Source organism: Chrysemys picta, chromosome 11 (assembly GCF_011386835.1).
Source record: "Chrysemys picta bellii isolate R12L10 chromosome 11, ASM1138683v2, whole genome shotgun sequence".
Taxonomy (NCBI): Eukaryota; Metazoa; Chordata; order Testudines; family Emydidae; genus Chrysemys; species Chrysemys picta.
Window position 1 is genome coordinate 4,534,616 of NC_088801.1, and position 27,140 is coordinate 4,561,755.

Sequence of the window (27,140 nt, forward strand, 5' to 3'; positions counted from 1 at the left end):
TGTGCCTCAGTTTTCCCACCTGTAAAATGGGGATTGATCTTGTTTGTAAAGTGCTTTGAGATCTGCTGATAAAAAGTGTTATAAAAGAGCTAGGTATTATAGAGAGATTAAAAGAATCTCTGCCCAGCTATCTTTGAAGGGTGAGACACTGAGGAGGAGGAGGAGGAGGAATTATTTGGGGTGATACACATGTATAATAGAACAAAATAATGAAAGGAAAAAATTAAACTGAATGACAGGATATGGTTCCCATCACGGAGGTCTAAGGAAAGTGATGGAAGCCTCTTTGGGAATTTTAAAACTAGACTGCATGCTAGTGCCACTCCCAATTTCAAACCTGATTCAGAGCAAGAGTGCCAATGAGTGAGTCACCAACACTGCTTTTCCCTAGCTTAGGGTTTTCTACTCCCACCCATCACCATAGCACATAATCCCCTAACACTGTGCTGGACCGCAGCACCTGTTCTTCCGTGTGTAGGCCTTTCACCGGACCCTGCTAGCTTACAAGATCACAGAAATCCCGTTAGCGGGGAGGGGCTGGGGCAGGCTGGTGGCCCGAGGTTCACATTGGTCTCCGGCTGACAGATGAATGGCAGGCACAAAGTCAAGAGGCCGATTTTCAAAGTAGCAGACATTTATCCTAGGACAACATTCAGGTGAAACGATTTGTGCTACACCACACAATAGATGCAGCTATTTTGTCTAGTGGATGTTACTTGACTACGAGTCGTCCGCACTCCTGTCCCCTGATTCTCCCTTCCTCTTATAATTATCAGTGTATATATAGATTCCGCTTTCCTTGCTCAGCCCCACGAAATAAATACCATGCAATATCCAAGCACTTGATCAAATGCACGTGTAATAAAACATCTCTAAATCTCTTCCTGTCCTAACCCTGGTCCTCCCACTATCTATCTCCTCTTTGTTCATTATCCCTTGCGGGGCCTATTACATCATGCCTCCTGGGGCCAGCCCCTGAAACGCTTTCAATGGGCACTAGCAGGTGACTAACAAGGCAGAACAAAGATAGCCCTTGGGGATCTGATGGGCTCGGGGATGTGGAGTAGCAGTGAGGGTTCAGGCCAATCCATTCTTGTTACAAAGGACAAGGAGAGACACGCATGCCGTGTTGGTGTAGCTGTGATGGTCCCACGTTATTAGTGAGACAAGGTAAATTTAGATTAAAGGAGGAGATGTGGGCATTGAACATAGATTGCTCCAGTGTACCTAATGCCTCCTCTCAAGAGCACCCGATGTTGGTGGATAGAGCCTGTTCTCGATCCCTGTTGATCAATGCTTCTTTGAAGCCTGTAGTAAGAATTTGGCTGAATGGAAAATTGGCCTTTATAACAGTTTCCCATATCCAGATTGGTTTACCTTCTAACTGACTGCACTGATCGATGGTCAATTGCATTCACTTTGACAGGTATGCATGGCACGGGTTTGCATGGAAAGAGGCAGTTAGAAAATTATTTTTTAAATATTCCTTTAAATGTTAGCACCCAAATGGTAGCACGTGGTTTCCAAATACAGAAGACGACACATTCCCACCCCAATCAGCTCTCTGTGGAGCCAGAGACTAAACATTGCTGAGGCTAATATGCCGAACTGTAAGGAGATGGCTAGTATGTGTACGTATTGCATTGCCCTCTATTGAATGGACTCAGAACTGCTCAGCTGTGTGTCAGAAGCCCTATACTGATAAAATCTAATGGAGAGGCTCCTTGAATTTATATGCTAGGGACTTGTCCTTCCGGAGCAGGGTAGATGTGAGTTCTAGCCCCCGCGGCTTCTGTGATGCTCCACATGGCCATGGTGTACTGCACAGTAAGTCATGATACTCCTGAGTGACTATGGATTCAGGGTGGGAGGGACAATTTTGCATCTTTATCAGTCTTGATAGTTATTAACATTTAATTCCACATTCTTGGGTTTTTTTAAAGCGTATACACTTAGATTTTTGCACTAGCAGGAATTTAAAAATCCCCTGCAATACTCATTATGTTTTAACCATGTAATGACGGTAGAAGTCAAGATTCATAAACAATTCAGAAATAGTCACAACTCAGCTAGCATAATAATTTCTTAATCGTTTGTTTTTAAGCACCACCAAGCAGACTGGGCTGCCAAACATGCACAATGATTCTGTGTATCCCACTGTCCTGGCATTGATGGAATTACACTGTATGTTTAGGCCCCACCTCTTCAGCTGGGGCCCCAGTGTGTGTTTATTCACAATGCAGTACATGCACCCAGGAGCAAAAAGATAATGGGCCTCCCAGTTGCCCCAGTTCCCCTACAGAGGGAGGGCATGCAAAGTGATTCCTAACCCAGCTACATGGCACAGCTGGAGTCTGGTCTAGCTCTCCAGTCGCAATGCCAACGGGAATTGTCAAAAGTCCTACTCCCCCTTCAGGTGTTGAGAAGTACTGCACGGTGTCTGCCGCTACCTTTGCTAACAGCTGCACACCACAATGTTACTCATGCCTAGAAGTCTTGTAAAGGAGCTTTCTATTATTATTGCCAAAGAGGCTGTGTTTGTGGTTAAAGCACTGTCTCAAACACCCAGACACCATAAAGCCACAGGTTCAAGACATGGAAGGACCAGCTCAGTCCTTCCTCTTTCTGAGGCTTATTCCCCGAGTCTGGTGGTGGGTGCAGGAACGGGCCATGTCTGTCTGTTCTGCATGCACATTAAAGATCCCAGAGCTAAAAGCTGAGGTTTTCCCTGGTGTCCTTGGCCAATGTTTTCCTTCCCTGTGCAGCGGTGTGATAACGCTGGGTGCTTGGGGCCCCCAACAAAGGTGCTGTATGTATGTAGGGGATGAAGGGTGCAATATAAATGCTAAAAGCAGAGGGCATATCCGGCCAAAGTCATCCTTTTCCTGTATGGCCCAACCCCTTTTCTTACTACAACTCACTAGCCAAGGGGTCAAACCCATCTACTGACTTAGGGGATTCTGGGCCCAGTGGATTTCTTCAGAAGGGTGACAGATCTCAGCCCTGAGCTTCTGTGGAAGGATGTACCCCAGGACTCCAATTCAACATCCTTCACAGAATCCTGGTAACTTGGAATCGGCATCACTCTTGTGGTAGAAAACGATTGATGTTTGGCATAAATCCTGATACCCAAAACTTACCGTCATCCCTTCAGGGTTTCCACTGGCTAGGGCGTCTGTAGGGTTGTACAACACACCACAAAATTGCCCTCTTTTTTCCCCCCACAATTTAGTGGGGCCCAATCAGACCAAAGGTCTGAACATTTCATTTTTCTCCCCCGTTTTGGGGAGAATGGGAGACTAAAACCGTTCCTCCTTCCTGTGCCAAGTCACAAATATGTAAGTGTGGAACTCTGCAGTAAAAGGGCAGCACAAACATATGTTTAAGTAATTATCAAACAATGCTGCTATGATTAAGGAGCTGGAGGACTTGGTTTATGGGGGACAGCAAAAGGAGTTAATGGGTGGTGTCTGATAACCTTTACACAAGCATGGGAAGGGCTTGTGAGAGAAAGTAATGATTGCACAGCCCAGGTTATAAACCCAAAGGACTGGGATGAGAAGAAAGAGGAAGTTAAGGCTCAAGACCCAGAGAAACGTTCAGGCAGTGAGATCTGGAAGGCTGTGGGATGGTCTCCTACAGGAAGGGGTGGAAGCCCAATTGCTCTGGACTTTTAAGAGCAGCCTGCACACAGCACTAGGGAATAATCCCGCACCGGCCCCTGGGGAAAGATTAGCTGTGACCAGCTAGGGCTCTTCGGGCTCATATAAATGCTAAGTAAAACGACAGTCCATGTCCCTAGCTCCTATCTAGACGTATGGCCTGGCTTCTATGGTCCAGTTTTGGTCCCCCCACTACAGAAGGGATGTGGACAAATTGGAGAGAGTCCAGCAGAGGGCAACAAAAATGATTAGGGGGCTGGAGCACATGATTTACGAGGAGAGGCTGAGGGAACTGGGATTATTTAGTCTGCAGAAGAGAAGAGTGAGTGGGGATTTGCAGCAGCCTTCAACTATCTGAAGGGGGGTTCCAAAGAGGATGGAGCTCAGCTGTTCTCAGTGGTGGCAGATGGCAGAACAAGGAGCAATGGCCTCAAGTTGCAATGGGGGAGGTCTAGGTTGGATATTAGGAAACACTATTTCACTAGGAGGGTGGTGAAGCACTGGAATGGGTTATCTAGGGAGGTGGTGGAATCTCCATCCTTAGAGATTTAAGGCCCGGCTTGACAAAGCCCTGGCTGGGATGATTTAGTTGGGGATTGGTCCTGCTTTGAGCAGGGGGTTGGACTAGATGGACTCCTGAGGTCTCTTCCAACCCTAATATTCTAGGATTATGATGAAGCATTGCATGCTAGGACCCATGTTCTCCCAGGGCAGCACCTACGTACACAAGTTGAGGGCTGGTGTGAGTTGCTCTTTTGTTCGCCCACGTCCTCCAACACAGGAATAGCTGAACAATGACCTCAAAGCAACATTGAACGGCTTGCAGTGGCATGCACTCAGGATAGCCCAGCAGCTCTCCACACTTGCCTGTTTGAGATTGTAAAAGCCTTGCTTGTCACAGTTGGGGATGTGCAGGGAATAGAGGTGCTCCAATGGGCCACGCTCATCTGGCAGACGCATGGTTGAGATACGTTCCAAGACCTGATCCAATTCCTGCTGGCAGGGGGTCTGAAAAAAGGCCAAGAAAGTGGAAAAAAAAATTAGGGAAACAGCAGGTTTCAGCCAAAACAAAAGAGAGGACAAATCCTTTCCCCTTTCTCTGACGTATGCAGGGTAAGGTCAAGGCCCCTGACAGCCACCTAGCAGGAAGAGGTATTGTTTCACAGTTCTCACTCATCACAGCCTTCAGGTTGCTCTCAACAATCAAAGAAAAAAAAAATCCCTTCAGAGGCACTTGGAGCATTTACCAGCACTGCTGATTTTTCGTATCAGGGCCTTCTGTCAAGGTCGCTCGACCTTCAAAGAGGTTCCCTCAAACATTGTGACATATTGGCAAGTTGCCCTGGCCCTATATTAGCATGTGTACTTACATACAGCAATCAAGCCTTCATACACAATCATCTTAATGTTAGTCTTTGCTTGTATTTCCCCGGATAGATTAACAGAAACTGCCTGTGGATTGAATTCACTAGCAATAAAATACCCACAGCAACAGCTTTGTCTTTAAGCCAAGTTTACTGAGGGTGCAGGGGCTTCACATTGACAGAAGTCACAGCTCTTTACAAACATTACTGCAGCAGGCTGGGATTTTCAGTGGAATTTAAGGGAGTTAAATGACCAACTCCTATTAAATTTCAATAGGATTCAGGGGCCTATCACTCTTAGACACCTTTAACAATTCCAGCCTTAGGCTTCTATTAGGTAGAATTAAAAAGACAGAACTTCCAGAGGTAATCCAGACTGAATCTATGGGTTGGATCTCAATGCAGTCTCCTGCAATTTTACAGAACTCAGTGGGATAAAAACTGGGAAAACACCGTAACGGAGAAATCGTAGACTGGAGGCCAAATGTCTGAGAGTGGCATCACATCATAGAAATAAAGACACTACATGCACCTAACAGCTACAGAAATTGACTGGGTTTTTTTTGAAGTTGTGTATATACTCAATATTGCGGCTGCTGAAACAATTGGCTATATGGTACAACTACATTTTTTATCTAGTTGTTAAAATAATATCCAGGTGAGCCTATCTGAAAGCAGAAGATTTTTGATCGTTAAAAGTCCCAAATATGCTAAACCCAGATATGCTAAACATTCGTATGCCCCTTCATGCTTCGGCCACCATTCCGGAGGACATGCTTCCATACTGATGATGCTCGTTAAAAAAAAAATAATGCGTCAATTAAATTTGCGACTGTACTCCTTGGGGGGAGAATTAGGTCTCCTGCTCTGTTTTACCCGCATTCTGCATATAATTCATGTTATAGCAGTCTCGGATGATGACCCAGCACATGTTCGTTTTAAGAACACTTCCACAGCAGATTTGACAAAATGTGAAGACGGTACCGATGTGAGATTTCTAAAAATAGCTACAGCACTCGACCCAAGGTTTAAAAATCTGAAGTGCCATCCAAAATCTGAGAGGGACGCGGTCTGGAGCTTTCAGAAGTCTTAAAAGAGCAACACTCTGATGCAGAAACTACAGAACCCGAACCACCAAAAAAGAAAATCAACCTTCTGCTGGTGGCATCTGACTCAGATGATGAAAATGAACATGCGTCAGTCTGCCCTACTTGGATCGTTATCAAGCAGAATCCATCATCAGCATGTCCTCTGGAATGGTGGTTGAAGCATTAAGGGACATATGAATCTTTAGCACATCTGGCACGTAAATATCTTGCAACGCCGGCTACAACAGTGCCATGCGAACACCTGTTCTCACTTTCAGGTGACATTGTAAACAAGAAGCAGGCAACATTATCTCCTGCAAATTGTAACCAACCTTGTTTGTGTGAGTGATTGGCTGACCAAGAAGTAGGACTGAGTGGACTTGTAGGTTCTAAAGTTTTACATGGTTTTATTTTTGAATGCAGTTTTTTTGGTACATAATTCTACATTTGTAAGTTCAATTTTCATGATAAAGAGATTGCACTGCAGTACTTGTATGAGGTGAACTGAAAAATACATTTTTTTTGTTTTTTACAGTGCAAATATTTGTAATCAAAAATATATAGTGAGCACTGTACACTTTGTATTCTGTTTTAATTGAAATTAAAATATTTGAAAATGTAGTAAACATCCAAAAATATTTAAAATAGATGGTATTCTATTGTTGTTTAACAGCTCAATTAATCGCAATTAATCTTTTTTTATTGCTTGACAGTCCTATTAAATATATATATTTTAGGATTTAGGCCCTGTGTTATATTGTTCATTTTCAAGGAAAATAAATCTCTAATTAGTGATGTTAGTTTAGCGAGGGTGCCTGGGAATTTGCTGTAATGGAATGTTACTCGGTAAAAAGAAAACTAATTGCTAATTCTCTGTGTGTAGCTGTCTTATGGTGAAGACTAGTACTTGATTCCTAAGAAGAGTGAAGAAAGTGAATCCTATTATAATTTCCACTTTTCATATTTAGAGTGTTCCTATAGAAAGTCCAGCTGTTGTATCTTACAAGGATATGAATTCATGGTCTGTGCAGACACCTTAAGTCAGCCAGCAGAGTTCTGTAGCACAGAAGGGTAAGTAACTCGATTTACCTCCCCTCTATGTAGGTTACATAGCACTGGAGGAGAATCACATCAGACTGTATTTCTCCAGTGATTCTTCCCTGTGGCCTCCCTCTTTGGGTTTTGGGTAGTTCCAAGGCCCATTATACAAGGAATGTCTGACTGCACAATTTCTCACAGCCCCTACTAATCAGCTAATCAGCTACATTTTTCCATTACTTGGCACAGTCTGCAATTTGCTGCCACCCTTTCCCTTTTCTACCTCCCCTTCGATTTGGAAAATGCAAGGCCACCCGTGAGGAGCGAGCTCCCCAGGCCCCTCACACGCTCCCAGAGCACAAACGCTTTGGAGTCTTAAAACAATGTTAATGCTCTACTTTGCCAGTCTGTGTCAAAAACTTTCCGGGACTCAAACTCTGCTCGGCACAAGGCCACGCAGAGCGGGCAGGAGCCAACTAGATCAGTGTTTCTAGCAACTATAAACATACAGAACGGGAGGAAAGCCCCTTGTAACATGGCTGCTCCAGGATGATCCAAAAGATGTGAGCACTGGAGTGGCCTGTATCACCTCAACTCAGCACACCGGATAATATCAAAAACTGAATTAGGAAAGTCAGCGCTGGAGGGAGCAGAGACTGCCTGGGATTCTCACTTCTGCTGCGGGAACTAAACCAGTGAATTGACGGATATCCAGGATCATTTAGGGGCAAATTCTCTTTCCTGTGTCCAGGCAGCATACCCAGTTTGGGGCAGGGGAACTTGCTGAGGATCAGGGGGTAGAAAGATTCTTCACTCTCCAGCCTCAGGGCTGTGGCGCACGCACACACAAAAATGGCGGAAACCCCTGCCATGGGGGTGGGAGATTAATAGAGGATCTGCATATCAATGGACCTGCTGGCTTTGTCTTCACTCCTCCTTAAGCCCACCTATTCCTCAAGCTCCCTGCACAGGGCGGTGGAAGGAGTCCCAGGGGATCTGGGCTTCCCAGTGCCCAGGGGGTTTATGTAGCAAAACTGCCCCAGTTCCACCAGGCTCAGAGCCTCTCCAACACCCCAGTGGTGAGCAGGATTTACCCCCACACAAAGAACGTGTGTCGCCCTAAAGGGACACTCGCACAGCGTAGGCACTGCAAGTTAGTGTTTGATTAGCAAGAGAGGGAGCATTCAAGGACCCTACTAGGAGTGGACATGTTTTCGTCATCCTTCCCCCTGCACCCCAAACGAAGGGCCCGATTCCAGGCTCCACTGCAGCCCCTTTGTGGCATCTGAGCCACCACAAAGAGGACACAAAGCTAGCATAACTGGCAGCTGGCTAACATCCCCAGCACCAGGGAAAGGGTGTCCAAAAAAAGGAGCCCTTCAGAGAGGTGTGCTGAAGGAGTCTCCTAGGCTGGGTGAGGGGGGACTGGTTGGTGCTCTGCCCTTGGAACTGTTCTAGTTTACACTCTAGGTCATGCTGGCTCCCAGATCTGACCAGACACCGAGATGGAAAGGCAGCATTAAATCACCTTTGCCCCGCTCCAGGAATTGTGTATTCTGTGCTGCCCCCTCAACCTCACCCGGATCTGGATTTAAACAAACATTCTCCTGTAGTGTTAGATGCCCAAACCCAGCACTGCAGCGGTTAGATTTACCCTGGCAGTTCAATGTTTTTAATGAAAGCTTCAATTCTGCAGGAATCAGCAGTTTAAACCCCTGCTTGGCAGGTACACCTCTACCCCGATATAACGCTGTCCTCGGGAGCCAAAAAAATCTTACCATGTTCTAGGTGAAACCGCATTATATCGAACTTGCTTTGATCCGCTGGAGAGCTCAGCCCCGCCTTCCCGGAGCACTGCTTTACCGCGTTCTATCCGAATTAGTGTTATATTGGGTCGTGTTATATCGGGGTAGAGGTGTATTTTAAACCCCTTCTCTGTGTGTGTTTATATTACACCCACCACTGTAGTGTCTAAGCACCACTGGCAAGTAACAAAGCCATGCACATTACAGCAGGATTTCTCTGGGCTTCCCCCACCCGCCCTCCACCCTAGGGACAAGTTTTCCCCTCTTCTTGCCATACACAAGTCTAAGGCTATGTCTAGACGAGAGACCTGAGAGCGACACAGCTGTACCAGTGCAGCTGCACCACTGTAAGATGTCCCGTGTAGCCTCTCAATGTCGACAGGAGACAGCTCTCCCACTAGCATAATTATATCATCCCCAGTGAGCGGCAGGAGAGCATCTCCTGGAGACATAGCACTGTCCACACTGGTGCTTCTGGTTTTTTCCCCACACCCGAGTGACATAAGTTTTACAGACAAAAGTGCCGGTGTAGACACCGCCTAAAGGTTTTGGTGATTTTAAATCAGGGTCTCCGGAAACAAAGCCTGTTGGGCTGATAAACCATGAGTGACAGGTGACAGACCCAATCCCTTTCCCCTGCTTCTCCTATTTTGCATTGATTTCCCTTTAAGAAGATGACAGCTCACCCAATGGTGAGCTTTCCCGATGCTCCCTCAAGCTCCCCACAATTTACATACCTAGCCAACAAGATGCATGATGGATTAGAAAAGATTTTCATGACAGCCTCTTAGAGTTGGTATGGCAACTTCCACCTTTTCATGTTGTGTGTGTGTGTGTGTGTGTGTGTGTGTGTGTGTGTGTGTGTGTGTGTGTGTGTGTGTGTGTACACACACACACACAAACACTAACTATATGTTCATTCTATGCATCTGATGAAGTGGGCTGTAGCCCACAAAAGCTTATGTTCAAATAAATGTGTTAGTCTCTAAGGTGCCACAAGGACTCCTATTCTTTTTGCGGATACAGACTAACACGGCTGCTACTCTGAAACATGACAATACTATACAACAGCTACACCTAAATTGTCCACTAGAGGGACGAAGTGGCCACTTATCGAGATCCTTAAGAGACACATCCTCACAACATGGGAAAGGGGACGAGGGAGGAATCTTCTCCTGCCAGGCTGCAGAATATAGGCAGAGCTGCCAATCAGAGGCTACTTCAGCCAACCCTACACACTCCAATCAAGCCCCCAATATGGGACGGAAGACTGATGGATCCATACAGCTGGAGATTCATCGGCTCATCCTCCCTCCCCTGGCCCACGCATACCATGCAGGTCTACACTCCCTACAGGACTTCCCCGAGCCCAGATGCAATGCCTTGCACAGAAGCATTGTACTGGCTCTTCTAAGGCCATGAACACTGGGGACAGGACTTTTACCAAATGTAGCAGGTTATAGTGCTCTTCCTCTGTAATTCAGAAATTGCAGCCTGCAGACATAAAGGAGGACCATGGCCTGTTGGGATCTGTGGGGCATGAATCTATAGGGAAGATGACAGCCCACTGGCCAATTTATAGAGCGCCATCATTGCCTGTAGGATTTATTTATTATTTGGCGTATGCAATCTGGGAAAGCCAAGCCACAGCATTTTTATCAACCAAGTTCAAGGCACGAAGGCCTCCAGGAAACGGAGTCATTTTGCAGTCCTCAACAGTATGCGTCACGGTGTGTGGCTGCCCACACTGACATAGGGGACGGTCTCTAAAACACCAGCGAAATTCTGCTGCAGCACAAATTCCATGCCCGGTACAAAACCGGTTCCGAAGGCTCCATTGCCTTTGTGGTCAATCAAAGCCGGGTTGACGTTAAGTGGGGTCCGAGACAAGATCATTATTGGTCACTTTCTCTGCAGACCATGAAGCTCGCCACGTGTCCTTTACCCTAAATCCCTCACCCAGTAAACGTATCTACGTCGGGCGCCGTGAGGGCAGATGACCATGTGGTGGGCTGCAGTGGTCTTCAGTGAACTGAAGTGAACCTGTACGGTACAAGGATAAATCAAAGATTCCCACAGGGATGTTCATTGGAGTCATCTAGAGAAAAGGGTGTGGAGAAACCAAGCCTTGGACAAGGAGCCAATTCACACCACTGTCACCTACTGCTGTTTAGGAGGAAGAGGTCCTGTTCCTACAAAGGGGGATACTCTGCATCCCTTTTAGTGCATTGCTGCATAACGCTGTAGAATTAAGGAAAGCAAGGCCTTCTCACTAGCACACAAAGTTCATTATTTGTGTGTTTGAGCCCAGTTTCAGGCCAAAACAAATGTTTGCTTCATGTGTTTGCCCTTTTTAAAAAATGCTTGTTGCAAATGCAATGATTGACATTTTCCCCTGGGAGTCTGCAGCTGGAACCAGGCTAATGATGATTCTCTCCCAGCCCTCCACCCCCCCACCCCCATTAACACACAGTTTTTGCCAACTGACCCTCATGGATGATGGCCGTAATTTCTTCAACTCTTCATGGTTGTGGTGGTGCTTGATGGCTTTGCCCATCTGTCTCTGCTGTTCATTCGCTTTCTCTCGCATGACCGCAAGCTCCTTCATGCCAGGCTTCATGGGCTTTCTCCCGCCACCTCCACTCACCACCCCGGGTGTGCCATCCACATAATTCCCCGTAAAGACTTCTTCAGGCTCGTCCTCACCATTGTCTGCGTAAGACAGAAGGAAGGTAAAGAAAAATCTCAATCATTCACACAATTCCTTCCTGGATTGTTTCAAGGCTGGCACATTACCAAGCCACAAATGCCAAATTTAAAATCACATTAGCCCTTTAATCTGGAAAGTAAGGATTGCTCCTTTCATTAGGGTGTAATTACCTCTCTAAAAGATAGTTTAGAGCAGAGGGGGAAATCATTTCTGATACTCTTGCTGGTTTTATTTTGCCCTTCTAAATTACTTACTTAGGCATGTACTTTTCCCCATCAGAAGTCCAGTTGGGTTTACGGTGCCAATTATATTTCAGCTTCAAAGCTTAAAACTGAAGTGATTAGTAACGATACTTTGGGTCTATCTATCGTCACCCAGTGTATCTACAGGAATACTTACTCCACATGTGTTAAAGTAAATGTTCAAGACTGTTCTCAGAAATAGCCGCCACTGTTTTACTAGTGCCATAATTTTTTGGTAGAACCTGCCATTTCAATGATACTTCTTGACAGGTCCAACTTCAACCAAATATGCTACATTTGGCTACTTCTCTCCACTCCAACACAAGTGCAGGTGCTTTGGGCTAAACATGCCACTGTTTTCAGCGTCAAGACCTAAAATACAATTTAGCAATATCAGACTCAAGCAGCAAGAAAACTCAAGTTTACAGTTGGGCTTACTCCAAAACTCTGCACACCTTTGGGCTCTCCTACAACAGAATGTGTAACATTTTGTGATCCATCTATTCCTACCTAGGTCATGGTTGTCACTCTGCCACAAACCACAGCCATTATGCCGTAGCAGTGGGGGTTAGAACTCATGTTCTCCAGCTTGCTTCAAAGGCACAAGCCCTGACAAGTCTCGGTGCTAAAAAGAGAACCTCCACTAACTGTTGGCAGTACAGTGCTGTGGAGACACAGAGGAGCAGTTCATCTGCGAGTAGTGGAATGCACACCCATGAACCAGTCTAATATTTGGTAGATTTTTTCCCCATTCTTTCAGAGCCTGGAGCACACATTAGTTACTGCTGTGACAAAAGCCAGGCCTTATTCATCTCTCAAAAAAGACATGCATACAGTATCTTTCAACATGTAAAGAACCAAATGTAGGACTCCAGCCTTTAAAACCTACAGCACGTCAGCAAACATCAGTAACTAAAGCCTGAACTAATCTGGGATTCGTGTTTACATCTGGATGCAATTTCACTTTAAGCAATCCAGCATTTTGGATGTCAGCAATGGACACAAAGTGAAGTAATGATAGAACTGTGTGTGATGGAATATAGGCGCATGGGCTATAACAGTTCACAGAACAGTCCTAATTTTATGGTTCTGTCCTGCTTCCTAGAAGACTAAGCTTGTAAAACATTTACATATTTCCACAACATGATGTTACCTCAGGACACAAGTGTGCTGTCAGGACACAGAGAGAAAATAATAACTTAATGCTCTCCGTGCCATCCTAGGAGCTGGCCAAGGATTACTTTCTAATAATAATCTTAATTGTTTACACATCAAGGTCTCCAATTTAATTAGAAACATATGATGGTGTGGGGGGACAATGACAAATTAAATTGCCTTTAAAATGAATAGAATTAAAGGAAAAATATTGTGCCAAACCCCAGCTTTCTGAAAGCCCTTCGAGGATTTTAGCCTTTTCGTGTTATAAAGCAGAACTCAAAACACGACCAAGTTTTACCCATTTCCTAGACATAATTAACTCTAGATGTTGGTAAATGACAGTTGAGAATGAGTGGCGTGCCTGTCAGGATTTAAGACAGAGAAAATGAAATGGTGCTATTTCACTCTAGCTTCTCCACTGTTTCATTCAGAAAAAACCATGAGCACGAGCTAATGTAAAGCAAGTAAATCTAAAGCAGGGCCAGCCAGTCCTTTCCTGATCAACTCCTGTTGCTTCCTGCTTCTCGCTGAAATATACATAAATTTGCCCAAGTAAGCATTGTTCTAGTAAAACAAGGCCAGATGGTAAACATCTTGTCAGCTGGTTCATTCACAAAATCTGCTTCTGATCTTTTCATACAATTTTTATTCCCAAAGCTAACAGATATAAAACCAAAGAAAACACTGGATGTGAGCGCACACGCCGGAGATGGGAGAGAATGGTTTTGGAAACAATGTGATCATAAGAGTTTAACTGCAGCAGGAGCCAGAAATCTCTAGTTGGTAGAGACTGCATCCCTTCCTCTCCGACGCAGATCTGTCCATGGTGATCCTTGCGTTCATCACCTTTGGACTGGACTCCTAGAACATGCCCTACCTGGGGCTGATTGCAGGGGCTATGTGCAAGCGGTTGCAACTTTTCTTAGGGCAGGGCTGCAGACTCTGTACTGCGTCCCTGTTCAGCTCCAGTTCTTGTCAAAGCTGTGGCCTGACAATGCAGCTGACGGACATCAGAGTAAAACTCTTGTGAGGTGGGGACCTGCAGCTGGGTAATGGGGGCGGGAGGAAGGATCACCATAATCAAAGTTCGGATCTTGATTCTTTCAGAGCATCATGGGGGACATGCTTCTTTGCATAGGTTGTTCCTCAATAGAGGAAGCGACAAAGTGACCAGCCTGGTTTTTTTTCCATTCCCTAGATCGGGGTTCTAAAACTCTATTTGGTAGACCCCAATGGTCCATGGAATATTTGCTGGTGGCCTCTTAAGAGCTGGCTGGACATACGGTGCTGGCTTTCCTTGTTCCCAGCTGCTGCACTGCGTTAAAAGTCAGCAACAAGGACTTTCGCTCTACAATGACCGAAGAAATAAGAGCTAAATGAAGAAGCAGAGAAGATGGCCCATGTTTGGAAAGCAGCGGGAGTCCTTTAATACTTGTAATGTGTTCAAGCTGTGTGCGCACGCGCATGGGGCAGATTGGATTGGATTAGGATTACATTTGACAGCCTCCATTTCAAAGAGAAAGCAAACATCCCCAGTGCAGGAGTCAGGATGCAACAGCAAAAGCTGAGAGAGAAAAAGGGCTCAAGGCTGGAAGAGCACACAGACTTTGAGCTAAATAGTGACTCTTTACAGCCAAATATTTTTTTAAATGCTGCCGGAGAGAAGCGATTCATTTTGAAGACCATTATGCATCTATCCAGGAACCAATTATGCCACCCATTGACCCTGAAGTATTGGGTGGGGCAAGCACTGGTTTGCCTTTGTGATACATCTCGAACCCATTTGTCATACACCCTTCTGCCAACCAATTTCAATTTACACTAAATAGATCTACTAAAAAAAAGCAGTGCTAACATTCAAAACAATTATGTTTTATAGCTCTTCATTTTTCATATGGCGTGTGGAAAACATCTCCTGTTCTCTCTTGGATCAAAAGGTAGAGTGTTTCACACTGGGCGGGGCCACTTGTGGCAGAAGTCAAAGCAGATAGCAGAAGTTCTACCGACTATGCATTGATGTGGAGTCCATGGAATACCTGCCTGTGTGCCAAGAAAAGGAGTTCTTACAGCTTTCTCTATGGAAAATTCCCATTAGCTTCAATAAGATTAAGATTTGGCTGCAATTAAAGCAGATTTAAAATGTCCATCAGCTAATGTCTGTAACGCATTACACAGTCTGACCAAAACTTCCAAAACCAGGCACCAATTTCCATTGCTTCAGTCGTTGGGAGGCCAATTCCAGCTCTCTAGAGGGCTCAGGTAGAACCCCTCTAGAACACGGAGGCACTCAGAATCCGTCTCACTGTAACAAAAAGCGTTATTATTAGGACACCGTTTACGAAGTTTATCCGTTTCCAAAACACATCTGAGTTGCAGGCTGGACTTGTGCCAATAGCATTCCTTCAGGGCAACAGCTCCAACCTGAACCATGAGCTGCCTGGGCAGCATGCAATTTGTTACTGTCCTTCCTGGGAGCACCATTCTGTGTCTATTTGTTTTCTTTAGCAAGAGCTCACATGCACTGTGACAAATTCAACAACTTGCCTATCTCACATGCTTACAGAATGCCTAAGTGCTGATGTAGGCCCCAGTCCTGCAATGAACTCCACTCACATGGACACCAGCACTCACCCAGAGACGCTTTAACTTCAGTGGGGTTCTACGCTTGCACAGGGAGCTGCTTATGGTGAACTCACTGGAGGATCAGGGCCTTAGAGGCCAAAAATTATCCATTATTTTCTCTCTTTAATAACGGCACTCTGCTTACTACCGCACATTTCATCTGAGGACATCAAAACATTTTACAATTAATTAACTAGGCCTCACAACACCCCCCAAGAGAGCTATTGTCCCCATATTGCACATCAGTAAACTAACGCACAGAGACGTTAAGCATATTGCACCAGGACACACAGCAAATCAGTGACTGAGGAAGAGAACCCAGGAGTCCTGAATCCTCATTCCCTGCTCTAATCATTAGCTACACTCCCACCCACAAAGACAAAAAGGGAGGCATTATAAATAGGAAATCAAGGCAGAGCAAAATGCCCAAAGCGCCAGTATTTAGAGCTAAGCTGTCTCTTTGACGCTGTTTTTGAATGAAAGCCATAGGGATGTCTGCAGAAAGATTACCTGGAAAGGGGGGGGGGGGGGAGAAAGAGCACAAACATCACACCCACCCGTCCAGCTGTCCCCTTGATTCTTCCGAAGCCATCTTAGCATTTTCAGGAGCAACCTGGGGAAAGGTTCCTGTCGGTGGCTCCAGAGCAGATTTTGCTCATGTGGAATTCAGATAGCCGAGAAAGAAGTTGGCAGCAGCAATCATACGCACACACACGCACCCACACAAAAGCCCCCACTTGTTTGCTCATGGACATTGCTCCCAAACACCAGGCTTTGATTTGATGCGTGTCACCTTTTATATTCCACCCGGTCTTCTCTGGAAAACCGTTACAATTGTTACAACTCCGGTACCTCTGAAGTCAGGAGTGCCGCCAGCTTTTCTGCCGCCCTAGGCGGCGGAAAGTCCCGCCCCGAAATGCCGCCTCTGTGGTGCCCAAACATTCACTCAGTGGCACGGTATAACCATAATGTCAGATTCACCCGCTTGCCCACAAGTCATCTGAAATGCTCTATTTTCAAGCAGTCCGTTGGGTTTATAACCGACACAGAACGAATAGGAGTTCTGCTCCCATCACGGATTCCTGGTTCACACCTTCCCAGGGAAGAGCTTGTGTCACCTGGACCACGGTCTCATCTGCTGCGGGAAATGGGATAAGGCCCCTTTCCCCTTAATTGGATCCAGTATCCTCCCCTCCTGTTCTAAAGTATCGTGCAGTGTTGCTGTGTGATGGGGCCATGTGCCACCTGAGGCTGCTGCTGCAGTAATTTAATCTCTCATCCTCAGCTATGTGCTAATTTTCAGTCACTACTACCTCCTGTTCCGTTCGCTCTCCTGCCTTGGCTTCGACAGTGCTGTCCTCTCTTGATTCTCCATGTACCGGTCAGACTGCCTCCTCAGAGTCTCCTTGGGCTCCTACCACCAATCTCCAGCTAGATCCCTCCGGACTCCATTCTCTGAGCCGCTTTTCCCTTTATAGTCTCTTTTGGATCCGCCTCAAACTCCTGTGGTTTTGGTTACCGTTTTCCTGCCAATAACTCAAATCTAGTGCCCCCCATTGTGTTATCTATCTTGGACCCCCTATGTCCAGTCTCCATCATCTCCCCCTGGATGTCCTACTGCACTCTCAAATTTAATATGGCAAAAAATTAGTTTCCTGTTTCCTCCCTTCCCATTATCTTCCCTATCATGCAGGCTCCAGATTCAAGTATCCCTCCATATTCTGGCTCTTATCAAACACTGTCACATTTTCCTCTACAATCCACATCTCCTCCCTGTTTCCATTGCAAACCCCCTGACCCATACCTTGACAAACTCTGGCCTTGACCACTGCCCTCCTCCTGTGTGGCCTATACAAAATGCAGCTAGTAAATCTGTCTTCCTTGCCCACTGCCCAGACAGTGTTACTCCCTTCCTTGAATCCTCTTGTCCTCCCCATCAAACTCAAGATCCTCATTCTTACCATCAAGGTTGGGCAGTGCCCTCCACTCCAACAAATCCCAAATGCAGTGCCCTCCACTGCTCAGCTCTCACTTCCACCTGTTCCCCCAAGCTGGACTCTAAAATGTCCCTCCTGTATCCTTCTCCCATTCAAGTCTTCCATGCACTCCCTGGGACTCCTTCCCTTGTCTTGTGCCCCACACACCTACTCTCTCTTCATTCAAATCCCTCCTTAAAAGCACACTTGTCCCATGATGATCCACAGAAGGAACCCTATTATCCATAACCTGCACTGCTTTCAGAGAAGGGTTTTAATCCACCATTGATGTATCTGAACGGTACTGTTTGTCTAGTTTAGTTTGTGAGGTCCTTGGGGCAGATTCCATGATGTTCTCTAGGATTGCACAGTTCTTGTGTGATTTAGTTGATGGAACTCATTAAACAATCATCCGTTACACATGCATGCACACTCACTCACACAGCCTGATGTTGCAGTCCTGGCATCCATCAAACTCCCATTTAAGTCAAAAGGTGTTTAAAAGCTGCCTGTGTGAGAACTGGTGAACAACCCATCATTTGTAAGTGCTTTGAGATCCTTCTGGTTGAAAGGCACTAGATAAAAACCCATTATTTCTACTGTCTGCTCTGTACAGCCTATCTATGCAAGCAGGGAGTGAATGATTAAGCAGGAGAACGGTATGTTCTGGCTGGTTGTTGCTTAGCAAGTGCCTCTTCTTGTCCCGGGCTGCTGGCACAGGGGTGATCCAAAGGGTACCCAGTGCTCTCCTTTGACTGTAGCCTTCCACAGGAAACAGTTTAAAATCCTTCAAAGCTCACGGACTTGACAATTACTGTTCAGCAAAGGCACTAGCAGTTCAGTGTAAAATAATGAGCGTTTGGAGCAAAGGCAACGGAGAGGGGAGGTCACCCCAGGCCCTCATCTTCCCTCTCCAGTTATTGGATCTCTTTCAAGATCAGATATGTGCTCTCCCCATATCAAAGAAGGAGCCAACGTGTGATGATGCATGATTGATGCCACCTTATGAATCTGAACTCTGTGCATGGACTACATCGCATATTCTAGAGCCAGGTCTAGATTAATGGCTTGGATGAAAGATGCAACCTCATACCAGCCAGGAAATGGATCTGAAAGAACAGTTGTTTGATCAGCCCAATATGCACCTTCAGTGAAGTAAAGAAAACAAAACGGGCAACTCAGCGTGTGTTGCCTCGATTGCTATTTGAACTGTTTAACCCAAGGTCATTCAGAATTTGTCTCGTGGACACTTCTCCTCCCATTCATGGCCATGTAGCATCCCTATGGCAACTACAGCAATTGCTTACATGGAAAAATAACATTAGGGAAGGATTTTAGTATTGTTAGCTTTCTTTTAATGGGATGTACAGATGGACATATGGAAGATGAGCCAGTATCATGTGACCATCCAGCTCTCCATGGACCAAAAGTGGTCCACAGACCACCGTTTGGGAACTTCTGACCTAACCCTTTTATATCCATCTGCAAACCTGAAAATCCTGCTTGCAGTACCTCATTATCCACGTCATTTACTCTGTACAGCGAATGACTAAGTAAGGACCCAATTCAAATCCCTGGAGCATCCAGCAAATTATTCTCACATCTCATTTAAAAACATTACCACTGTAGTTGCTCTTTTTCTTCTTCATTGTCCCTTCTCTTCTAACCAGTCAGCTGAATTTCCACCCTAGCATGTAACTGCAGAGCTAAGATCTTAACCCTCAAGTGAACCTTTGCCAAACACTTTCTGCAAATCTAAATCTCTGGTAAAGGCTGCACAATCTACCGCACTGAGCTCGCAGCTGAGAAGCAGCAACTCCCAGGTTTCATTCCTAGCTCTGCCACTTCGTGTGGGGCTGCGGACAAGCTCCTCTCCTCCAGTTTCACTACTTCCCTATTTTACAGGACACTGTGAGGAGGAGTGCTCTGAAGATGTGAAGGGCGACCGAAAAGCCAAGTCCTGATGCTGTGAACTCTCAAAGGCTCCAGTTCAGCAAAGCACTTAAGCATGTGCGTCTCTTTAAGCATGTGCTTAAATGCTTTCCTGAATTGGGCCTAACTCCCGCCCTGTGCTCCCTGGCAGTGATGCCATAAAAGATTTCTCCCTCAATGTTGAAGCATATACTGCGCTTCCTTGACACTGTTCTGCATAGCCTTAAAGAAGCTGCAATCTCCCCAGCCCAAAAGAAACTAATTACTTTTAATGCCGTTGCCACAGCCCAGCTTAAAATAATTGGACTGCAGTTTCCCCATTTGACCCTTGACCCCACATTTAAAATCCTCAATAAAGCAGCTACTTGTAAGTCACGGGGAGGCTTCACCTGAATCAAACAAGCCGTTAACTTTACAAGGTCAACCTTTTGTCCCTGCTTCCTCTGTTATAACTATATATTATATATTATATATGTTAAATGTTCCATATAAATATCATTATTCGCACAGGTGTGTGAGATCCTTGGTGTTCGGGCCTGTACAATTTCCATGGTGATTCTCGTCTTAATTCCTCAGTTCCTAAGAGTTTCCAAAATCAAACTGGGCAATTCACAAAGACCACAAAATAACCTTACTTATTTCTTTTCCCCTCTACCGCCTTGTTAGAATTCCCGGCGTTTCACTAGTGTGTGTTGAAACCATCCCAACCTTCCCCACCCCAGGCTCTTTGTCATGAAGCTAAAAGGGCAACCTGGTATCACAGGCCCCAGTGCCGCCTGCCATTCCGCTGGACTCATTCGTTTTTTTGCCAGCGACCAAATAACTGCACAAGTCGTGTGAACTAGAGTTTCGGAGATGCGTCATTCTGAACCTGAAGATATGGCAGAGCTGCTATTCAGCCTAAGTAGTATAAACCCACCGTGTTAACAACTGCCAGAGTCCCAAAGAAAATCTGCAGCAAATGACGGTCCTTCCTTATCAAGGAAGATGCTGAGTCCTCCAGTGTCTGCAAAAGTCCAAGAGCCAATTGTCCGTAAGTCTGGCCAGGCAACAGGGAGACTCTCAGTTTTGAAGCCAACAAATCCCAAATGCAGATGGCTAAAGGAGCAAAAATAATAAAAATGCTCTCTTGCCTCCTCTGATCTAGGGAGGCTACCCAGGAACAGCCTTTATCTACTATATGCTTCCCTCCTAGATGATCTCTAACATAAACGTATCACAAAATACCCACCACAATACAGTCCTGTACTTGAAGGGAACGCTGTTATTTCAAAGGAATAACAATGCCCCTCACTGAGAAAATCTTCTGGGCAATTCAGTACAGCTAAATGATGTTCTGAAAAATATTCTTTAAGCACCCTCTGGTATAATGATCTCCTGAACTGCAAGCCACAATGCTGGAACACTGTTGCCTGAATCTGCCAATGGGAAACCCATCTTAAAGCAAATTATATGTAATAAGAAGACTGCTAGATGGTTGCAGAAAAGCATACAAGACCTGGTTGTAATGGGGGACTTGAAGTACTCAGATAACTGATGGAAAAGTAACATGTCAAAACACAAAATTCCTTTTGTGACAGGGTTAACTGGCCTAGTGGATGGGGAGAAGCAATAGACATGATATATCTTGATGTTAAGTCTGTTGACATAGTCCCACATGACATTCTCATAAGCAAACTAGGAAAATGTGGTCTAGGTGAAATTTACTATGAGGTGGGTACACAACTCGTTGAAAGACCTCACTCAAAGAGTGATCAATGGTTCACAGTCCAACTGGGAGGGTCTGGTATTACTCACTATTTTCATTAATAACTTGGACAATGTATGCTTATAAAATTTGTCGAGGACACTGTGATGTTGTGCAGTCTATATGGTTTTATAAAAACTTGATAATAAGTCAATATAATGTAACTGGGATAGTTTTAGAGAAAATACGGTAACAAGTGAACGTAACGTAACTGGGATATGCTTCATGCAAAAGGTCTCTTGTAAGGTATCATTACAAAGCTTATAATCTACTGAGTATGATCATCTGATTTGTATAAATGTACCACTCATACTCAGTAGATTATAAGCTTTGTAATGATACCTTACAAGAGACCTTTTGCATGAAGCATATCCCAGTTACGTTACGTTCACTTGTTACCGTATTTTCTCTAAAACTATCCCAGTTACATTATATTGACTTATTATCAAGTTTTTATAAAACCATATAGACTGCACAACGTCACAGACACGAAGCTGGGAGGGGTTGCAGGCACTTTGGAGGCCAGGATTAGAATTCAAAATGATGTTGGAAAATTGGAGAACTGGTCTGAAATCAACAAGAAGAAATTCAATAAAGACAAGTGCAGAGTACTGCACTTAGGAATGAAAACTCAAAGGCACCACTACAAAACGGGGAATGACTGTAGGTGGTAGTACTGCTGAAACGCAGCGGGACCTCATAGTAGATCATAAATTGAATCAGAGTCAATAATATGATGCAGTTGCGAAAAAGGCTAATATCACTCTGGATATATTAATAGGAGTGTGGCAGGGTGGACTAGGTCCAGAGGCCCCTGCGGTAGGCCTCGTGACCCTGCATCACCCTGCCCCAGAAGAGCGCAGAGAGAAGTCCTCCAGACAGCCTGGAGTGGCTGCAGAGGAGCGGCCAATCCATGGCCAGAAGGACCCTATATAAGACAAGCAGCAGAGAAGAGAGGTCAGTTGCTGTGTGGAGCTTGACAAGGGAGGACCGGGTGCCGGCTGGCTAGACAAACAGCAAGCCACGGTCCGCTCACTGAAGAGAGCTCACCAGGCAGAACTGATACCAGGGAAGGCTGCCAAAAACCAGCTGCTGGCTGGCTGGCGTAGCAGCAGGACCATGAAAAGGTCAGTGCGGGCAGGCTGAGCCCAGGGGACCGAGTCCAGGACCTGGCCAGACCAGCTGAGGGTACCGAGATGGGCCCCGGCTGGATGGTTGAAGAAGGCAGTGCCTCAGGGAAGAAGCCTTAGAGCTACAGCCCCATACCAGGGCCGAGAAAGAACTTGGACTGTATACCCCGGAATGGGGGACAGTGTGCACGGCTTGGCTGGAGGGCTGAGCTGCCAAAGACCAGCGAAGAGAAACAGCGGCCGGGAAAGGAGCTTGTGAGAGGCAGGTGTCACCCTGATGTAAGACCAAAAAAGAAAAGCAGGCTCACACCTATCCGAGAGAAAGGGGGCCATCCATGAGAGGTGGGTGCCCCCCAAGAATAAAAAAACTGTGTTTGCAGGCACTATCGGCCAGAGAAAAGGGGGCACTCACGAGAGGTGGGTGCTGACCCCATTACAAGGAGTGTTGTATGTAAGACATGGGAGGTAGTTGTCCCACTCTACTGGACACCACACTTAGGAAAGATGTGGATAAATTGGAGAGAGTTCAGAAGATAGCAACAAAAATGACAGAAGATTTAGAAAACCTGGGCTGGGAGGAAAGGTTAAAAAACTGGGAATGTTTAGTCTTGAGAGAAGACTGAGGGGGAACCTCATAACAGTCTTCAAATATGCTAAGGGCTATTATAAAGACAACAGTGATTAATTGTTCTCCATGTCCACTCAGGGCCGGCTCCAGGCATCGGCCGAGCAAGCTGGTGCTTGGGGCGGCAGATTCTAAGGGGCGGCATTCCGTCCAATCGTAGGGTGGCATGGCTGCCCTATTTTTTTTTTGGTTCACCGCTCCGGCCTCCCTGCAACCTGGTTGTGGTTTTTTTGTTGTTCGTTTTTTTTTGCTTGGGGCGGCAAAAAAGCCAGAGCCGGCCCTGTGTCCATTGAAGGTAGGACAAGAAGTAATGGGCTTAATCTATGGCAAGGTAGATTTAGGTTAGATATTAGGAAAAACTCTCTCACTATAAGGGTAGTAAGTTCTGGAATAGGCTTACAAAGGAGGTTGGGGAATCCCGGTCATCGAAGGTTTTTAAGAACAGGTTGGACACACATCTGTCAGGGATGGTCTAGGTTTACTTGGTCCTGTCTCAGTGCAGGGGATGGACTTGATGATCTCTGAAGGTCCCTTCCAGCCCTACATTTGTATAATTCTATGTGGCATCTGAAGCTGTTTGCAGCCAGACCTTTACGAAGAGCAGACAGCTCAGACACAATTCAGGTATTTCTTAATAACAGGAAGAGCTCTGATTTGAAAGGCCCGGGTGAAGGCTTCCTTTTCTTGGTAGCACACCATGTGCAAAGGGAAGAGTTGCATAATAGGGGGCTTGATTTTTCCTTCTCCCTTGTGAACTTGCTAGGGATTAAGGGCCCAATTCAGCAAAATATTTATGCACATGAGTAATCCAACTGAAGGTAATGAGATTACTCGTGTGAACTGCCTTGATGAATCGGAGCCTCATACAGCTAACCCCTAATTCCTGTAAACAGGAGTTACATGTTTTCTCATGCTTTGACAGGTGAATCACTTTCTCTGGTGACTCTTAAACTTGTGCCGTTTTCCAGCATCACCCAAAGACTAGGAATCTGCAGGCTCATATGTGAAATCCATATTGTAACTGCAAAGTCGAACAGCCCTCAGTCCATGTAGGCTGTAGATTAGAAAAATCTTCTGTGGAGAGACTACTCCAGAGTCTAACAGGCTTCACCATGAGTATGTGATGAGACTCCATCACCAGTCACTTGGTAAGTTGGGCCCAAACAGAAGGTAAGGTCATCCATTTTCTGTTCATTAATGTAAGCCATACCTACAGAATGGGTGACTGTACCCTGGAAAGGAGTGACACTGAAAAGGATGTCCTAGTGGACAAGCAAGTCCCAATGTGATGTTGTGGCAAAAATGGCCAATGCAATCCTTGGATGTATACAGCGGGGAGTTGTGCATGAGGTAGGGAAGTGATTTTACCTCTATATATGACATTGGTGAGACTGATACTGGAATACTGCCTCCAGTTCTGGTGTCCACATTTTAAAAAAGATGTTGAAAAACAGAAAAGAGGGTGCAGAGAAGAGGCACAAAAATGATTTGAGGGCTGGAGAAAATGCCTTGCAGGGAGAGACTTCAAGAGCTCAATCTGTTTAGCTTATCAAAAAGACTAAGAAATGACTTGATTGTGTACCTTCATGGGGAGAAAATACCAGGTACTAAAGGGCTTTTTAATCTAGCAGAAAAGGTCAAAACAAGAACCTATGGCTGGAAGCTAAAGCCAGACACATTTAAATGAGCAAGGCGGCACAAATATTTAACAGTGAGGGTGATGAACCACTGGAACAAGCTACAAAGGGAAGTGGTGGACTCTCCATCTCTTGAGGTCTTCAAATCAAGCCTGGATGCCTTCTGGAAGAGATGCTTTAGTCACATCCAGTCATTGGGCTTACTGCAGGGGTAACTGGGTGAAATTTTCTGGCCTGTGTTATGAAGGTCTAATGGTCCCTTCTGGCCTTAAAGGTCATGAGTCCATTAATCAATCCTGCACTGATTCATTAGGGATGGGGTAGCTGACCAAATAGGTCTTCTCCATCTCTAGCTTCTAGAGGCCAGATTCTGCCCTTAGACAAACAAGCAAACTCCCACTGAAGTCAAGGGCTGAGCACAGAGGTGCCTAAGGACAGAATTTGACCCTCAGAATCTATGACCGAATATTTTTGCATGCATTTGGAAAAGGATGCTGTGTAGCCCTGCCAAAAGTTTGACCTTCCACTCAAAGATCTGCAAAGAAGCATAAAGATTGAAAAATAGGAGGAAAATACTATGAGTAAAGTTTAAAAAAGGTCAGAGAAACACCTCACCCTGCCTTTTAGAGCGGTCTAGTCATCCATCTTTCAGATTGCTCCATTTTCCCTTTTCAGCGATATTGGCTTCTATTGTTGTTATGACTATTGCATGCAAATGGAATGGATTTCAGCCATTGGTATTATTAGTCTTAAAATAACATCTCACTTTTCCACAGTCAACTTTCCAGACAGTGGTTTAATCCAGGGTTATCCCCCCGTCCCCACCCAAATCTCATTGTGCATTTTCTCAAAGTCTGCCTTTTAAAAATGCAATATTATTCTAATTCCTTTCTATCTTCTCCTCAGAAACAACTCCAGACCCCAATTTCAATTACCACTTGTGTGATTTATAGGGCTGGATTAGCTTGGAAACTAAAATATCCTTTGTCTCTCCTGGCTGAGCACCAGACCTCAAACTAAGCTCTTATCTGCTTTCTCCCCAGAAACACACGTCCCCCTCAGACCCACCACCAGTTTCTTTTAATAAAACAAATTGACAACTTAACTTACATCTCCATTATCAGCACTACTGAAAGGAGGTAATCAATGTTTTATTTCACTTTGGAAACTTAATTCCACCTACCTACACCCTGTGACAGTTTCAAATGGCTACAGACATTCTTCTTCACTTCTTCTCCAACTAGCGCTATTAAACAATGGCCATGTTCAACCCTAGAGGTGGCTATTCTGACTGATGCCCAAGGTCCCTTTACTCAGGCTAACCTGCCACTGAAATAAACAGGAAGTTTGCCCGAGTAAGGGTTTCCAGATTCATCCCATAGTTAAAGGGCTTGTCTACATCAGAGTTTCACTAGTTTAACTAAAGGACTGATTTTCAACTGGTTTCATTAAACCAATGCAAACCCCTGTGTGAAGGCTCTTATTTTAGTTACAACCAGGTTTATTTCAAATTATCTTAAGTCAGTTAGGAATTGGTTTAAGATGAACTAAGATAAACCACTCTTAAACTGACATAAGTGTGTCCACATGCCGTTTGCACTAATTTTAACCCGTTTAAGTTATTTAAATTAAGCTAGTGCAATTCTCTCCTACAGACAAGGCCTAAGACTGAAAAATTATTTGGAGTCCTTTGAGATGAAAGGTGCTCTATAAATGAAGATATTATCAGACAATCTGGCTAAAATCTGAGGGTTACTTTATCCCCACTCAAGCAGTTCAAAGTGTAAGTAATTTAACAGGAGGAAGCACTCATTAAGTATCAGCTAGAAAGAAAAGACTGACCAGCCAGAAGAAGTTATTCACCTCAAAGCCTTAAGAACAGCCATACGGGGTCAGACCAATGGTCCATCTAGTTCAGCATCCTAGGCACTGGCCGCTGTCAGAGACGACGCTTCAGAGGGAATGAACAAAACAGGGCAATTTTGAGTGATCCATCCCCTGTCATCAACCTCCAACTGCCAGAAGCGGGGGCTGTAGTGACACCTGGAGCATGAGGTTGCATTCCTGACCATCGTGGCTAATATCCTTCGTGAGAGCCTTCTCCCTGAGACATTAGCTTTCATGTTGCTTCTTTCATGCTGCAGTCCTGGAGTTCTGAAATCCTACCTGTCCTGCAGCCTGGAATTGTCAACGTCATTCACCCTCCATGGAGGGAAATTTCTTCTCAAACAGGTAGCAGTGTACGACAGACTTCAGGACAGTGTGCAGTTACAATTTCAGACAGGTGTTTTTACTTGTCTCTTGCATTTGTACAGAAACAGGCTGGATTTCACTATGTCTTTGTTACACTGTTTGCAATTTTCCTGCTTTTTGGGTCACCCATGGCGTCACCAATGGCCCCACG

At 45.2% G+C, this 27,140-nt stretch overlaps 1 protein-coding gene across 3 annotated transcripts in view; it reads right to left on the bottom strand.

The window, feature by feature from the left end:
- The window catches only part of IGFBP2 (insulin like growth factor binding protein 2), a 100,483-nt gene that overhangs the window by 6,538 nt on the left and 66,805 nt on the right, over positions 1-27,140 (bottom strand). For 2 of the 3 annotated variants that reach the window (XM_065561401.1, XM_065561402.1), the window contains exons 2-3: positions 11,446-11,669; positions 4,530-4,670 (exon numbers count right to left, since the gene is read on the bottom strand). In XM_065561401.1, the coding sequence (XP_065417473.1) occupies positions 4,530-4,670; positions 11,446-11,669 (365 nt within the window). Of the gene's footprint in view, positions 1-4,529; positions 4,671-11,445; positions 11,670-12,066; positions 12,282-27,140 lie in introns of all 3 variants that reach the window. The other variant, XM_005279732.5, reaches the window with a different exon arrangement.